This window comes from Lutra lutra, chromosome 2, assembly GCF_902655055.1.
Source record: "Lutra lutra chromosome 2, mLutLut1.2, whole genome shotgun sequence".
NCBI lineage: Eukaryota > Metazoa > Chordata > Mammalia > Carnivora > Mustelidae > Lutra > Lutra lutra.
This window is the reverse complement of record NC_062279.1, coordinates 192,282,697-192,300,998: the sequence shown is the minus strand read 5'-3', so window position 1 is coordinate 192,300,998 and position 18,302 is coordinate 192,282,697. Positions and strand designations below refer to the sequence as shown.

Sequence of the window (18,302 nt, the reverse complement as noted above, 5' to 3'; positions counted from 1 at the left end):
CACGTGTAACAATTACAGTGGACTTAAGAGCAGAACCAGGGAGTATTGGTTTTTATTTCAGAATTCATGACTAAATTTTTACTTAGAGTATGTGACTCAAAATACAATACAGTATTTAATTTAATATTACCCACAACATTTTAGTATAAACATTTCCAGGAAGCCTTTGAAACTTGGGTTGATTCAGATTTGGAGGCTAAAAGTCTTTCAGCCCAATATTATTTATTCAGTTTCCCACAACAGATTTTTAAAATCAGTAAGTTTTGGTCAAGTTTCATACAAATTTATATCCATATATATAATCACTATATAAATAAAATTATAATTTAAAATAATTTATGTCATTTTAAAGAAATCTCTATTAGAAAAAATGTATTTCCAGTTGGTTCTGATAACAGTAACCAGTCAAACTCTTAAAAGACCAAAGATTATGATACCAGTGAGATTTCTTGTGTGCTTTGTTCAGCCTTTGGAAGTATTTGTATCTTCCATGTAATACCTCAAAGAATTATGACTTAAATAATCACTGGGTAAAAATTGGCTTATGTATTGAAAAAAAAAAAAAGATCTACTTGGAAGTGATCAAAAAGTGATTCAAATGCTTTTACTTACATTTGGAATGTACAATTCCTTGTATACTTTTTATTATCTGAAACTACATTAAAATAAATATATTAAGAGTGAATGAACTCATGTTTGTGAGTTTTACCCATAATATATAAGAGTTAATTTTGCAACATAAAATTAAACAAGATATTGCTGAATGTATGCACTGGTTTTTAAACCTTTATTCAGATGTTTAAAATTCAAGGAAAATAAATAGCAATTACATTTTTAAATTAACAAAAAATAAAAAACAGAATAGGTTTAAAATTTTTTATCCCCAAATTTTAACTAGAGTCTCACATTAATTTTTAAATGATGTATGTAAAACAATTTACAACACTAAAATGAGCTCTTCCTCACAATTTGGAGACAAATGAATTACAGTAATTAAAGGTTCTCATTTTCATAAGATTTGATTAAATTTTCATTTTGTATCTATATACACAGTAGCATATTAATAATAGAAAATTAATAATAGAAAACTAGACTTGATTTTTTGAAACTTTTCCAGAGGTTAGAAATATAGGATGACTTTCAAAGATGACATTCTTAGACTGTTCTGTCACTAATATGTCTATGGACATAATGTAGGGCAAGCCACTTTCAAGTAAAATTTTTTATAAGGTACTATAATATTCATCATACTAACTCCAAAAACTCAAAGATTGCTGTGGCATAACAAAAAGCAAATATTTTTTCTTTGTTCCTGTGGCGGAGTTTCAAAAACCCTTCAAATCTCTTGAGTGATATCAGCGTCTTTGGGATGCTAATGAATGATGCGGGCAGGTAGAGGGAATAGGGAAGGGAGATGGTGAACAGAATGGAGAAGTCTGGAGAAAAATCCATGATTACAGGGTTGGAACCTTCATCCCTTCTCCCACCTACAAGTCCACCCCCACTAAGGGGTAGGGGCCCACAGATTGAGTTCTATCACTATTGGCCAATGATTTAATCAATCACACTTTTGAAATGAAACCTCCCCTAAAACTCTCACGGATGCTGCCCTTCAAGGAGCTTCTGGGCTGGTGAACCCTTTGAAGGGCAGAGGGTAGAACTCAGAGAGGCCATGGAAGCTCTGCACTACTGCCACCTCAGTCCCTCACCTTTCCCCATCTCTTCCATTTGGTTTTTCCCGAGTTGTATCCTTTATAGTAAAGCTACAACTTCAAGTAGAGCACTTCCCTGAGTTCTGTGAGTTGTTCTGGTGAATCACGGAATCTGAGGGGTGATTGTAGGAACCCCTGAATTTGCAGTTGATTGGATAAAATTGTGGGTAGCCTGGGCAACCCACTTGCAGCTGGCATCTGAGTGGGAAGCAGGATTATGAAACTGAGCCCTTAACCTGAAGAGTCTATTCCAACTGGAGGACTCAGTGTCAAAATTGAATTTAATTGCTAGACACTTAGTTGGTGTTGGAGAATGGGTTGGGGCGTGGAAAAAAAACATGTAACTAGTGTCAGAAGTGCTGTCTGAAAATAACATACGAGTTCACAAAAAAGAACATTTTCAATTATACATAATTTTGCCACTAAAAGGTGACCATTATTCATTTTTTAGTATATTTCCATTTAGCCTTTTTTCCTGCATACATAATCAGTTATTTCTGAGAAATAAGAATATTCATCTTATATCCCAGGAGGTATATTAGCACTCAGCTCTCCTATAAAGTATGCTTAATAAATTTTATGATATATAGCTTTGTATTTTATTTCCAGGAAGAAATAGCTAAAGAGAGGATTGTTTCTAAGGTATCAAAATGCACACCTTGCTATTAATTAGAGGAAAAAGAATTTTGTTGCTTAGGTAATTTGTATTGATGATTAATTCTTCTCTAAACTATATAACCTATTTATTTTGCTTCTTAGATCCATGAAATTACACATAAAATTTACTAAATATGTATAAAATGTGAAATATTGTAACTTATTAATAAAGTATTTGAACATTTACATTTTATAGAAAGTATATATACTGTAAATCTTATACATACATGTAGGTATGGAAAGATTTTATAATTAGGATATTAAGTTTATAACTAGTATATATTAATACTCATATTAATTATATATTAATACATCAATGTATAAAGTGTATATTTATAAATATAAATAAATAAAATATATAATCATATATTAATCTTCATATTAATATATAAAGGGGCAAGTGGAGGATTAAAATAATCTTATAATAATGTTATATTTTTCGGGGCACCTGGGTGGCTCAGTGGTTTAGACCTCTGCCTTTGGCTCAGGTCATGATCTCAGGGTCCTGGGATCGAGCCCCGAATCGGGCTCTCTGCTCAGCAGGGAGCCTGCTTCCCTATCTCTCTCTGCCTGCCTCTCTGCCTGCTTGTGATCTCTCTCTCTCTCTCGGTCGAATAAATAAATAAAGTTAAAAAAAAATAATGTTATATTTTTCGAAGTTATATAACTTTCTTTCCAGGTAGATGAATGCTTCTAAGCACAATGAATACTCGCTACTTATGAGTCATGATAATTTATCCCACTACTTTAAAAGAAAACACCTGCTGGTCAATAAATTGATGGACTCAGTCATAATTTCATCATATAAAGGAAAAAATTTTTTTCTATACTCCTTTTTTTTTTTTTTTTTAAAGATTTTGTTTATTTATTTGATAGAGACACAGCAAGAGAGGGAACACAAGCAGGGGGACTGGGAGAGGGAGAAGCAGGCTTCCCACTGAGCAGGGAGCCCCATGCGGGGCTCAATGCAGGGCTTGACTCCAGGACCCTGGGATCATGACCTGAGTGAAAGGCAGACGCTTAACGGCTGAGCCACCCAGGCGCCTCTGTATACCTCTTCTTACATAAGACCAACCTTCACTTGTATACTAGATCCCATCCTCCCTTGCCTACTCAAATGTAGAAACCACCCAATTTTCCCCACTTGCCAGCATCAACTACTTTTCCATTCTTACCAGATTAAAAAGAAGAGGTTATAATTTCTGTCATCCTTAAATTAACCAATCAATAAAACAAAATCCAGTGGTCAAGTTTAAGTTCCCATCGAAACTGAAAGGCTTGATTCACCTCGTTTTCAGGATCTCTAGCCTTCTTCCTATCTCGCTGTCTGCTCTTTCTAAATCTATTTTGTAGGTTCTGCATTTCCAATACGTCTAAAAGTTCAAGTGACCCAGGGTTACAGTCACTGGTCTTCTTATTGTATGTTTTTACTCTCGATCTTTTTATTTTACCCAGCATCATGGATTTAAACTATAATTCCCCCTTTCATTGACTTTCCTGTGATTACAGCTGGTACCACACTCCTATGTTCAAGGAGTGGCCAAGGAGCAGCTGTTTGTGAAAGGCACAAATGGAACTTAAGTCTTTAGGGATATCATGGAGCTACTGAACCAACTCTGGAACTACATACCTCTGGATTTTTTGTCTCTTGTGTCATGATTTAGGCCACCATATTGGTCAGTATTTGAGAGTCACACCAGGAGCTATCCTAACAAACATATATTCTGGTGACAAGTGAGGGAAACCAGTCTGGCTGAAATATCACTATCTCATTTTTTTGGTCCTATCTACATACTACTTTCATTATTTTACTATTGTTATTTTCCTTAATCATCTCACTCTGCTTAATATTTAAAGGAAATGTATCACTGTGACAAAAACCGGGATTATTTGACATTATGGAAAGTAATACATATATATATAATGAAATCAATACAAAGAGAAAATAAAATATAGGGATGCCTGGGTGGCTCAGTTAGTTAAGTAAGTGTCTGCCTTTGGCTCAGGTCATGATCTTGGGATCCTGGGATCGAGGCCCCCTGCTCAGTGGGGAGTCTGCTTTTCCCTCTTCCTCTGCCCCTTCCTGCCGCTTATGCTTTCTCTCTCAAGTGAATAAGTAAAATCTCTAAAAATATATACATTAAAAATAAAATATAAAAAACATTGCATGCAAAAATAAAATAAAACAAACATATACACTGATGACTCCAAATTTAAATCTCCAGTATTCATCGTTCTGCCTACTCAATAACTACATTAAGATGTTTACTAAGTCTCTCAAAGTCATGTTGTCAAAAAAGTGTTTTTTATACAGTTTTCTACATCTTAGTAATAACAACTCACATTTCCAGTACCTTAAGCCAAAAACTTTGAAATCACAATCCACTCCTTCTTCTAATACTCTATATAAAATAAATTTGCAAATTCTACATAAGTTCTATCTTCAAAATAAATCCAAAATTTTAGTACTTCTCACTTATCAAATACATTAATGAATAATTAAAGAATAAAAATCAAATCAAAGTTCATATATTAAAAATTAAATATGTGAATAATATGGAACATAAACATTATTTACTTATAATTATTCTCAGATTTCTACCACTCTTTTGAAAAACCTGCACCTAGGCATTTTTTGGCAAGAATGATTCTAGTGACCAGAAATGTTGGTTTCATAAAATAAATCCCACTTACCAAGCTTTCTCGAAGTCTGACTGTACATTACACATTGCATATAAAGGAAATGTGAGTCTGAGTCATACATAAAAAACAAAGGAGCTCTTAATTTTTATGTTTTTATTATAAAGAAGAATTATTTTTCCCTTAGATAGTCTTTCAAGGCTTTCTCATCCTTAGACTGTACTGCAATGGACTCTCCTAAATTTGATATAAAACTAATTATAGCAGGGAAAAGTGAAACTATTATTTAATCTCAAGGTATAATGCAGAACAGTTCCAGTGCGCCTATAACAGTCATGCTTCAAGCTGTTTTTCTCAAATGTCAGCTCCCAGTGTATAAACTATGCCAAATACAGTGATGCATAAAACTCCTGTCTCCTGGAAAATCATACGGGGATTTAAATGCATTTTAATGAAAAACCTTTGAAAAAAAAAGGGCCAACACTTTTACATTTCAGAAAACTTCAGAGTATAGCCTAAAATGCATGATACAATGAGACTGGCAACAACATTTGCAGAATGCACATCTTTGTGAATCTGTGGCTGAGATTAATTTTCCAAATAAGTAACTGTTAAATGCTTTTACTGTTGAAATTAAGTCAATCAGTAAGGAACTACCTACTACCTGCTTCCTTAAATTGTCTGAAGCAAATCTAGTGATCTTATAGAATCACACAGAACTCCAAACAGCGTTGTTTAGTCTTCAAATACACCTGGATGATTTATGATAATGTCACTGTACATTTCCAGTGATCTTTACTATAGACCAAGGAAACAGAGGAAGACAGAAAAATGAAATAACAGACAGATGACATTCCTTTCAAAAATTTCTCGAACATGGGGCGCCTTGGTGGCTCAGTGGGTTAAGCCTCTGCCTTCGGCTCAGGTCATGGTCTCAGGGTCCTGGGATCGAGCCCCACATCAGGCACTCTGCTCAGCTGGGAGCCAGCTTTCCCCTCTCTCTCTGCCTGCCTCTCTGCCTACTTGTGATCTCTCTCTCTCTCTGTCAAATAAATAAACAAAATCTTTAAAAAATTTTTTTCTCGAACATTATTTTATTTTATTTCAGTGAATAAATAAATCAGTTACTAGCTCTACTCTTTCTACTGCTAGAGTGTTTCTGGTATATATGAGCATTAAGAAGTTTATCTGATAAAGAAAGATTTAGTAAAACACATCTTTAGTATAATATGTTGACCCAGTAATCTTTTTACAAGAGAGGTGACAGTTTTTAAATACAACATCACTTAATATTTAATATAATTAGAAATGTGTAAAATTTAAATTTGAACTTAGTAGTTTTGGTGGTGAAAAGTAAACTATGAGTGAAATCAATTGCTTGGAGATATAAGCTATTCTTTTTTAAGTCTGCATGGACTATTGTACTATATTGACCTTCCATTTAAAACACTTAAATCAATATTTCAAAATTTTTATAGTGCCAGCTAATATTTTGAGAAAAATGAGAAAGTATATTTTCCTAAAAACTCATCCAGAAACTTTGAAGTGGATCAATATTTTTACTATGTACAACTCAGAACTAGATTAACTATTCTCATAAAGGTTCAAATTCTTTTTAGGATATGGCTCTGACTACAGTATAAAGACGATACCATTTGAAAAGGAGGTTCTCTCCTGCTTGTGCCCTTTCTCCCTAGCTACATATACAGATATATATCCATCTTAATATACTAATATAAAGGACAAAAATTAAAGGTTAAAATATTCTTGTGATATTGCTGCATTTTTCCAAGATTATTTCAATTTGGTCTTCTGCTTTCAATCTTTAGAACCTTACCACCTTTAATCCATAAATAATGTAATAATAGTAATAATGTAATAAGGTAACATCAAACTGATCGTAATTTTGACTTACGTGTTTCTACCAATATCTAGAAACATAGTTCTCAAAGTAAAAGTTACCTTTAAGAACAGAGTAAGTTATTGTGGATGTTGGTAAAGTACAGCATTTTTCTATTCATCCCTAAACTTTTTTAGATTTCTTTATGTACGGCAGGTGTCCAAACTCACTAAGCACACTTCTTTTTCTTTTCTTCAGAAGTAACTACAGAATTTGTTACTTATTAATTAAATGTGCCTTTCCCTCCTAGAGCCAATTCTTTCATAACAGAATAAGCTTGGCTTAAAGATATATATATATATATATATATATATATATATATATATATAATTTGTATACTTATAAATATGCATATATATATTCTTAACAACACCCCATGGTAAACAAAGTCAGTCAAATTCTAATGGGATTTTGATATGAGATTGAGCAAATTTCACCATGGGAAGCACAAAGAACTAAAGGCAGCAGTGTATTATCACATAGTAGCTGAAAATAATCAAACCATCCTGTATGGGCACAAATTTTGTGATGTCTGTATTACACATATATTTAATTATCTCAAAACTCTACAAAGTAGATACAATTATCCCCAATTCCATGGAGACAGACTGAGAGCCATGATGAAACTTACAAGGTAATATAACAATTATTAGATGGAACAGAAATTCAAACCCAAGTGTCTGGCACTGAAATCATTACTCCTCTCTACTGCTATGCCTTCTCTTAGCAATTAGAGCACTGGGAAGAATGAAGCAAAGTGAAACTCTTTCTTTAAACCACCTGACAATACATTTGCCATCCCATCACTCATGCCAAACTGAAGTTAAAAGGAGAGACCAGAAGTCAGAAAACATGTCTAAGCCAAAATCAGAAGTCCAGATGCAGAATTCTGTACATTGGAAAGGAGCTAAAGGAGAGACACAGGGAAGGGAAGCCTAAGCAGATTTCCTGTCTCTCCATATAGACATCAATTTTCTTTCTTAGCCCTAAAAGTCTATACCATTACTTTTCACTCTTTTAAGTACCTGTGATGCTATTAAACCAGTAATAGAAGAAATAGTTGATAACTATGCAAGCAGCAGTACACTTTTATTGTGAAAGTAAGTCGAGTGCTCTAAATGCGCCTCAAGAATTAAAGTTTTACATGTCATAATACCTCAGCAATAATATAAGTTGATTCAATAACTGCTTTATTCCTATTAATCCATATATGTATATATTTAAAATTAGTTTCGATTTTTGTTATGATTACTGTAAGCTCTAATTTCAACTCGTCAGAAACTCAACCAGAAAATTCAAATGAGTGGAATTACTTTTTTTTCCACATAAAATTACGTATTTTGATGAAAAAGAGACAAAGACAAGTAAGGAAAGAGCAAACAGAATTGTACTTTTAAAATTTAATTACGTTTTTGGGAATCTGAGAATGGCATACCTCATTTCCTTGGTAATCATGTTACCTATACTAATTCACTCTATTATTATTTGTTCTGGAGTATATCATTAATATAGTAATGAGCCAGAAAAATGAAAGTTCTAAACTAACACACACACACACACACACACAATGCTTATTTTAATGATCATGAAGCAAATTTTGAATTAAAACATAATTAAATTATCTTTAAAATAATAATGAAATTGATTAGGGTAAATTGGGAGCCAGCCAGGCATAGTGTTTGAGAAAACAAACTCAGTAGAGAAACAGGAGAGAGAAAAACTGAAGCAAGTGAGCCCATTTAGAATGGCCAGAGGGGCAAATGGCTTGACAAGAGGCCAAGGAAAGAAACAGCAACTAGGCCTGGAAGGGTTAGTAGGGTGGGGTAGAAGGTCTGGACTTGTGTGTGAGAGTAGCAGGAAACCACTGAAGAGTTTTACCCAAGGGAGTTGCACGATGGGATTTACGTGGTTTAAGAGCTCACTCTAGCTGATGGAGGTAGGGGCAAGAATAAATAATGAGGAAAGACGTTACAAGACCACTGCAGTGTTTCTGCAGAAGTTGATGGTGGCTTGAAAAAATGGTGGCAATGAATATGGGGAGAAGGAAACACATTTTAGATAAAGGAGAGATCTTTGTGTGAAAGAACCTGTATAATAGAGGCAGTAAATATTTGATAAATGAGAGAATGAATTGTTTTAGAAAGACATTGACTTCCAAAAGTCCTTGTATGCTGGACTTCTTCCTCAATAAACTGAACAAGGTGGCCCATTTTATTCAGCATTTTACAAAAATGGAAAAAACAAAAACAGGAAAACATTAACTTTTATGCCCTTTCCCATGCTAAAAAAAGATTTTCCAGATAAATGATGCTTACGTCTTCAAATAAATATTCTCACACCCCCTGTAACATTAAAAATACATATAAAAAGATCCTTATTTTTTTAGATAAAAAGGATGCCGGATTTTGTGTGTTTTTTCCCTAATATTCGAAATCATTATTATCTTTCTTAAATTCTTCTTTCCTTACCAATTAAGCCCTGCTGATTTCTTTACAAGTACTTCCTAAATAGTTAATGTGTTTTCCATAAAATGAAATGTCCTTCAGCTTCTAGGAAGTTTTTTTTGTTTTGTTTTGTTTTGTTTTTTTGTTTTTTTTTTAGCTTCTAGGAAGTTTTAAGGAATATTTTCTTGAGATTTCTTTCTTATTTTCACTCTTCAACATGTCCCTATATCCCGCAGATGAACACCTTTTCTACTTCACAGAGGATAGCAGGCAGAAATTCCTCAATTTACTGCCCTGCCCTGGTTCCTCCAACATAATCTACATCACACCTACTATTTATTTCACCCAGTCTCAGTGGAAAAGAGTCCTCCTATCCAGTTTCTCTTACCTTGGTAGAAAAGTGTCCTTCATATACTTTAATAGAGTGGAATGGTTGACCACAGTTCTGGATCTCTACAATCTCCACCCTACAATTCCTCAGTTCACAGTTACAACAACCATTCCCTTTCCTGTGCTTCTAATCTCTCTATAACTGGTTCTTCCTCACCAGCATGTCCGTATTCATGATTCTTTCATTTCAAAACCACCCTTTCCAACAACTACTTAATTTCTCTTAAAAAAAATCATCAAAGGCTGTATATATTCTTTTACTTATTTGACGGTTGGGTATTTCATTATTATACCCATTTTATTTCATTGTTATTTTTTTTTTAAAAGATTTTATTTATTTATTTGACAGAGAGAGATCACAAGCAGGCAGAGAGGCAGGCAGAGAGAGAGGAGGAAGCAGGCTCCCTGCCGAGCAGAGAGCCCGATGTGGGGCTCGATCCCAGGACTCTGAGATCATGACCTGAGCCGAAGGCAGCGGCTTAACCCACTGAGCCACCCAGGCGCCCCTCATTGTTATTTTTTAAGAACAGTTAATACCTTTATTTATTTTTAAGTAAGCTCTGCACCCAGTGTGGGGCCTGAACTCACAACTCTGAGGTCAAGAGTCACATTTTACTGACTGAGCCAGCCAGGTGCCCCATTATTGTACCCATTTTAAAGAGGACAGAAAGGCTCAGCAAGTTTAAATAAATGTCCCAAAAGCTATATAAACTATAAAGCAGTTTGGACAGAATTTAAAGTAAGATATTCTCAAAGGCTTTACTTTACTTTGTAATGTAAAGCTTAATGCCAACAATGTCATTACCTGTAACTATTGCTTTTTATGTGTTTGTTTTTTTAAACAATAACAATAAAGATTCGAACCATACCACTTAAAGAAATATATATGAATAAATACAGAACGAACTGATCTTTTAAGATGTGTGACTGTACTAGTACAAGAACTTTTTCCCCCTGATTTTTAACATTATAAAAGCTGTTATTAAATATCAAAGTGTTTACTTCCGATAGTACTTTAAAAACAGCATAAATGGTAATAAAGTATTACTTGCATTTTGCTTTATACTATAAAACAATAGATACAAAGATGTAATTTACATCAAAAGGGAGTACATTTTAGGCAAAATGTATTTTATATGCCTATTTATTTATTTATCCAAATTCAGTTTCATCAGGAAAAGATAGTCCAAGGAACTAATATTAGAAGGACAGTCTAATTATACATAATTCAACAAAATAATGACTATCACCTCAACTAAGTAACATCGAGAACTACAGAAGTCTACTACTACTCATAGTAGATAATTCTTAGTTTGCTCCATTACATTATTTTTTTTCTAATTTCTTAGCTATCCTTTTCAATTAAGTTAGACAGATGATTCCTTCAACAAAATTAACTACTTCATGTCAGTACACTTTCGTCACTAAAGTCTTTAACTGTATTGCTTTATTTTATAAACATTCATTAAGGGCCTACTATCGGCAAGGAACTCTGTCAGGAGCTAAATGTAGAAAGATGGAAAATGGGTGACATAGCTGTTATCTGACGTAGTTCAGGAAGAATGTTCAAAAGTCACAGGTGACCTCATGAAACTTCTGAAAGTACATTCATTTAAATAAAAACATTTAACCAAATTAATACATAGCATAGGCAAATTATATACAAATTACAATTTAATATATATTAATAACTAATGTACATCTCCACAGGACTATCTTTCTCAAATGTCACAGCCTCTGAAGGAACACGATAAAATCTTTGGTTATATTGAGGAACTATTTTTCTTTTCAGAAAATGTAAATTAGCTTCTTTCTGTGTATATACAAAAGTGCCACTAGTGTGGAAAGGAATGTGAATATTTTCATATCTGTGCATGGCCAGGGCTTTCTGAGCATAGAAAAACAGAATTTGGGTTAAAGGACAAACCTTGGAAATTAAAAGATGGCTGAATAGATAGTAAGAGACTTTTGGAGTGATTTACCTCCCAGGAGGGAAACGTTAACATTTCAAAGGGGACTAAAGCCTGGAGCCATATATTTATATACCATAGGATTTTTCAACAGGGAGTTGTGTTTTCTCTTCCTCTCTCAGAAGGAGAGGAGGGCAGCTGTATAGGAGCTTCTCTACAAATGCCTAGATCAATAATCTCAGGGTTCCTCTCCTGTGGTGGAAAATCTCCCTTTTAGTACTTGCAGGTGCCACTATCTGTCTCTCTTCACAATGCTCCTGGTGTGGAGGGGGATGGAGCATTGGGAACAGATATGGTTATTGCTCCAAGAAACAACAGTCTGCCCAGATACAGAAACCATGTATTTGCTTTCAGGACAAAATACGTGAAGTGTACATATTAAAAACTTATCATGTTGCACATCAGAGTTTAGGGGAAAAAAGTTTTTTTGGAAGATACAGCTTCATTATACTGATTTTCAGGCAGATCAAGTCATCTCAACAGTCAATAAATGATCTTATTCAGCAAAGACAACACATTGTTCCTCTTCATTTTGTCACAAGATTTCAGTGGAATTAAAAGTCAGGATGATTTAGAGCACCAAAGTTAGGCTGGCTAAAGGAAACAAAAAGAAAAATCACTTACTTGATATTATCAAGGCAGCCCGATTCAGGTTTCAGAATGGCAGTATGATGGAACATTTTATATAGAGCAATCCCAAGGAAGATGACATTAAGCTGGAATGTAAAAAGTACGATCATGTAGCATAACCGGAACATAAGAAAAAAAGGAAGTCTATTCTCCATACGGATGAGTTGTTTTGGGAAATTAGCTCTCACTAGACTTAAAAAGGAACTTGATCATAGATGATTGCCTGGCATTTTAGTGAAGGCAAAAAGCCACTGTAGGGAATTGGGATACCAATGAGTTACAAAGCACTATTATGCCAAAATACATACAAATACAAAATCAGCAGCAGTTGGAATGATGCTGTGGAAATCGTAAAGCAACTCAAAGCCAAGTGTATGTTTAAAAAAATATACACAGGTGTGTTACTATTTCTACCATCTGAACATGGCCCCCAATTTGTTGTTCAGGGATATGTTTTGAAATGCTATGTTACAACTCATAAATACTAAATCAATATAGTTTTGAATAGCTACATCAAAAGGATTATAAAATACTGGTTAATTCTAATGCTACAACAAACTAGGATTAAAATACTGTTTTTGATGTATGTCCCATAGCCAGTGATACTGTTTTGTCAGTGATACTGTTTTGTCCCTGGAAGCAGAGAGGGCCCAGGACTTAAAACAAAAAGGTCCAGTGTGAATTCCATATATCACGTATATGTAAACTGTATAGAAAACCGCATATTCAATTGCACTTGTGACCTGGTTTGTTTATACGTTCCAAAATTTATGATTGGTGGAGACTAGGAAAATCCAATTATAAACCCTCCTCAATAATAAAGGTCTACAATCCTTTAATTCCAAAAGTCTGAAAAGTAAAAGTTTTAAAAAATTCATTGAGTGGCCAAAAAGCCTAACCTTAACTAAACCCATTTGATGGGAAAACCTGATTTGTACTGACGTAAGACTCTTCTGTCTTTATTCTGCTTGCTCCTAATTTTCCAATTTTTTTTCTGTTGAATTATTACTGTGTTTGGTTTCAGAGTCCTGCCTAGTCCCTACTGTGAGTATTGGTAGATGTGTTTGATTTTGGGCAACTGCTTATTCTCTACAAGGAATATTATATAATGGGCAATACATGTACCATATTACCTTTCTAAAGTCTGAAAACTTTCTAAATTCTAAAATATACCTGCTTCAAGGGATTTCAGATAGTGAATTGAAAAATCTATATTTTATTCAAAATCAAGAGGCCATTTAATTTTATAAAAAATGGAGAACAATTTTGTATTGTAAAATCATGAGTACATAAATAATAATACTAAACATAGAATCTAAATTAGGATAAGTAATTCATATGTGAAATCGAGACATTATGCATCTAAAAATTCAAAAGAAAGTATGATTCCAGAATGCTTGCTTAACCATTTTTTGCCATTCTCAAGTGAAATTCTTTTGGATTTCAAAGTTTTTGAGATGTTTATAAAAAACAAAACTGGAAGGAATAGTAAGGTATAGGACCACATTTCCAATTTCCAATTCCATTCATAACTCAAGTTATCCGAATGAAAAAGAAAGGATATATATCGTTGTGAAACTTGAAGTCATTGCTGTTCAAAAACCTACAAAACCATGTAGCTTATGTGAGGTCGGGCTCTTTTCTTCTCCAACGTTTTTGATTAAGTATTTTATAATATAAAAGTAGACTATACTGAGTGTCTAACTGCTTGAGTTATAGAAGGTCAGATAAGTAGATGATTTCCACCAAAATAATCTATGTAAATCAAGCATAGTCAGTGCAAGCATCATGGAATTTTTAGTTCTTGACCTGGGAAACACATAGTTAATGAGGAGTTCTTACCATTATTATCAAGGTCGCTGGTCCTATAAAGCTCCAAATGAAGTAGGTGTCAAGTCGGAGCCAACATCTGCAATGAAACACAAGGGAGAGGAGGCATTCAAGGACTGGCTGTGGGACATATATCAAGAGTGAGCGAGTGACAGAGAAGAATGTGAACTGCAAAGCATTCTACTGGGAGACAGGAAATATTACATTGCTTGTTCATTTAAATGCTGAATTATGTGCCCAATTTCTGACAGCACTATTGATGGAGTAAGATAATTACCCCGGGAGGAAGCAGGGGAAAAATGGCACTAGGCCTATTTGCTAAGGCCTTTTGTGTCTGTCATAGAAACCTTAGGGAAAAAAAAAGGAAAAGAAAGAGAAAAAGCCATACACATAGCCATTAAATCGAGCAGCTTTAAGCTATCCTTTTCTCTCCAATTATGGTGCTACATAACCTGTCTATCAGCTGTCAGGCAAAGTGACATTTTCCTGTCAAGAAGATCTGAGGAACTTCAGTCCAAAGAAGAAATAAATTTGGTATCAGAAGACTTGGGTTTAATTAGGTTGGGCAGCCAACCTTTGAGAGCTCTTGTCTTAAAAAAGTGCATTGTTACTGCCAGTGCTCCCGGGGTTGCAAATGGTCCTTAGCATCCCGCGAAGTTGATTCATGACCCAAAAGTAAATTATTAATCACTTAATTTCAGTTACATTTAACACTCCCCCAATTCTTAAAGCCTCTGGGAAATTACATTTTCATTCTTCAGGATGACAGGAAGACAAAATGGAAGTGACTAGTTATGAGAAAGATTAATGTAAATTTTGAACAAATTACATTTGATGTTAAAAATCGTGTCTTGAATTGTTTGCCATTTTGCTAGATTTGAGGGATAATTTAAAAAAAAGAAAGAAAAAGAAAAAGAAAACGTCTCCAGTGGACAATATTCAAGAGTGGTTTGCTAAGTGCTACTGCTTGATTATTATGAAAATGTTATTCAAACCTCAGGATTAATGGAATACCAGAGAAACCATGAAGAAAAGCACTTATCAATGTCCATCAGTAGAGGAATGGGTCAATAAAGTGTTTTCTCTTCATATGATGAAATGTTGTAAAACAGTTAAAAGGGAAGAGGTGGATCTTTATGTGTCAATGAGTAGACCATGATAACGAATTTTAGCAAAAAAATAACATGAAGAAGCTATGCCATATACCGTGTGCCATATACCTTTGAACACATAGTTGACCCTTGAGCCACATGGGTTTGAATGGTGCAGGCCCACTTGTATGTGGATTTTTTTCCCAATAAATACAGTCCAGTACTGTTATTAAGTGTATTTTCTCTTCATTATTATTTTTTCTTTTCTTTTCTTTCCTTTCCTTTCTTTCTTTCTTTCTCTCTCTCTCTCTCTCTCTCTCTCTTTCTTTCTTTCTTTTCTAAGATTTGGGGCACCTGGGTGGCTCAGTCAATTACGCACAGGACTCTTGATTTCAACTCAGGTCATGATCCCAGGGTCTTGAATCGAGTCCTGCATCAGGCTCCCTGCTCAGTGGGAAGTCTTCTCCCACTCCCACTCCTCCAGCTCTATTCCCTCTCTCGCTGTCTCTCTCTCTCTGTCAAATAAATAAAATGTTAAAAGAAAAAGAAAGATTTGATTTTCTTATTTGAGAGAGAGAGCAGAGAGAAAGAGCACAAGGGGGTGGGCAGAGGGAGAGGGAGAAGCGGGGCTCCATCTCAAGACCCTGGGATTACTACTTAAGCCAAAGGCAAATGCTTAACGGACTGAGCCACTTAGGCGCCCCAGGTTTCCTTGATAACATTTTGTCTTCTCTAGCTTACTTTATTGTAAGGACATGGTATATATTACATATAATGTACAAAATATATGTTAATCGACTGCTGATATTATTGGTGAGGCTTCTGTCTGATCAATTGTAAGCTATTAGTAGTCAAGTTTTGGGGGCATCAAAAGTTAAATGCTGATGGTGGATGGCATGGGGGTCAGGATTCACAGCTGTTCAAGCTGTATATTTAAAATAATACTCATATTTTTAACAGATATACATATGTAATTTTTTTTAATTGAAAGGGAAAAAAAAATCAAACTCATGTTAGTTGTTGCCTCTCTCATGAGAGTAGGACAAGAAGTGGACCAAAGGGCTTAACCATATGTTTTATTTTAATAATTACTGAAAGCAACATGCCAAAATGACAATAGCCTAACATCTGAGCGATAGAGGCAGTGATGTTTATTATGTTTTTCTTTTTATTTTCCCAAGACTTAGTTTTTTTTTTTAAGTTAAAACCTGGATTCCTAGGCAAAACAAAAATAACCATATACCAAAGAAAATAATTTTAAAACAACAAAATCTGACTTTCTTCTACTAAGGTAAGCACATGTAAACTAATTTCAATAGAAATATAGTATTTGTACTCCAAAAAGTAACTGATTACTAGTTCACATTTTTTACATAGATAATTTCTCTTTATTCAAGATACACATAATAATCCTATTTGAAAAAATCCATACTTGAAGTAATCCGTACTTTAACTATTAGCTATTAGTTTAAGGACTTATCTTCTTATTGGTCAGTTGATCTAAAAACGTGGTCATGGAAAATGGAAGTGTGGTACTGTCAATAAGTAGAAACAAATTAGAAAATTCAAGTTTGAAATATGAACATTATGTTCATGCTGACCATAGGCTAGTTTGTTATCACCCTAATAAAGGCGTGTGCATGTGTGGAGGGGGAAGACCAGAGTCGGGGAAATGTTCTTAAGTCTCTCTTATTCTCAACAAAGATGATATTTTCCCTCAAGAACAATAAAAGACAAAGCCTGGACATTTTACCAGATTAAACACACATGCACACATGTGCCAGCACAAACACATACACATTCACACAACATTCCAAGAATGTTGCTGAAATTATAACATGATACAATAATAATAATAAATTTTAAAATGACTGTTACCAGTATAGCTCCTGTTCCTTGTAGGTCAAACAAGTTTTTGAGAGCTAATCTGAGACGTAAAACACATTTTCAGCAAATTCTTTTAAAAGGAAAATGTGCCTCAAGAATTTCTGAAAAATGTTATTATACAGGTTAAGGGGTTCTTATACAAATAATTTAAATTTTATTATTACAGAGTGCCTTAGACTAGGTAGGGAATTTTAAAATGTTAAAAAATCTCACCAAATGTGTTATTAAAATAAATTACGTTATTAAATTTTAGCCTCACAAAGCTTTAGTTTTTTGAAAACAGTTTCAGCAAATGCTTAGTTGGAAATAAACATGCTTTTGGCACCGTGATCTTAAAATGTAAAACTGAAATTACTTTAGAAGTTATTATTTTTTTATTTTTAAGAAAACACTTCAATATCTATTTGGTATAATAGATTTAAGTTCCCTTTGGGACTGAATGGTGTAAGAGGCAATATGAAACACTTAAAATGTACTGAGTAAATCATCCCTTCATGAGAGCTGCCTGGGCTTGACTACCTTCTGGAAGGCAGTGTGGCAAAAATCCCTTTTCTAATTCGACTGCCATATGGCCATACCTGCTGTTGTTTTTGGCCACATGCTGGCTTTCTCAGAGCTTTCTATAGTTTCTCTCTTTCCCAGTAACTACCTTAAAAGTTTGTGTGATTCCTGCCCTGGGTTCCCTGTGCCAGTAAAGCAGAGAGTTATGCGGGGTATTTATCACATGCACAGGCCTATATATCCCACGACATGGTATTCTAGAAGTCTAGGCCGTTCAATGTCACTTGGATATAATGAAAATGTGCTGGTTAAGAGGAGACAAATGTTAGAGGAACAACTTATCACACTAAGTCCAATAAAGTCCAGCTTGCAAATGGCCAAGTAGAGTTGCTATTGAGAATATAATTTATCTGAAAATTGCCTTTATCCACTAAGCAACATTTAATTCGTGAAATCATTAATTTTAATAGACCATTCGTGTTAATTTTTAAGATATGTCAATTTCTTTTTTTTAATGAAATTCAGTCATATGAATATAATTTATGAAGTATGTTTATAGCTGTACTGTAACAAAAGAGATGACTTGCTATTGAAAAACAAGTATATCGTAGGGTTACTACATGCTTATTTGAAATAATACTGAAAAATCT

The 18,302-nt window shown here is 34.2% G+C and overlaps 1 protein-coding gene across 14 annotated transcripts in view; it reads right to left on the bottom strand.

Annotated features, from left to right (window-relative positions):
* The window catches only part of ADGRL3 (adhesion G protein-coupled receptor L3), an 846,536-nt gene that overhangs the window by 87,052 nt on the left and 741,182 nt on the right, over window positions 1-18,302 (bottom strand). For all 14 annotated transcript variants that reach the window (XM_047719410.1, XM_047719413.1, XM_047719415.1 and 11 more), the window contains 2 exons: window positions 14,186-14,252; window positions 12,338-12,429 (listed from right to left, as the gene is read on the bottom strand). In XM_047719410.1, coding sequence (XP_047575366.1) covers window positions 12,338-12,429; window positions 14,186-14,252 — 159 coding nt within the window. The remainder of the gene's footprint in view (window positions 1-12,337; window positions 12,430-14,185; window positions 14,253-18,302) is intronic.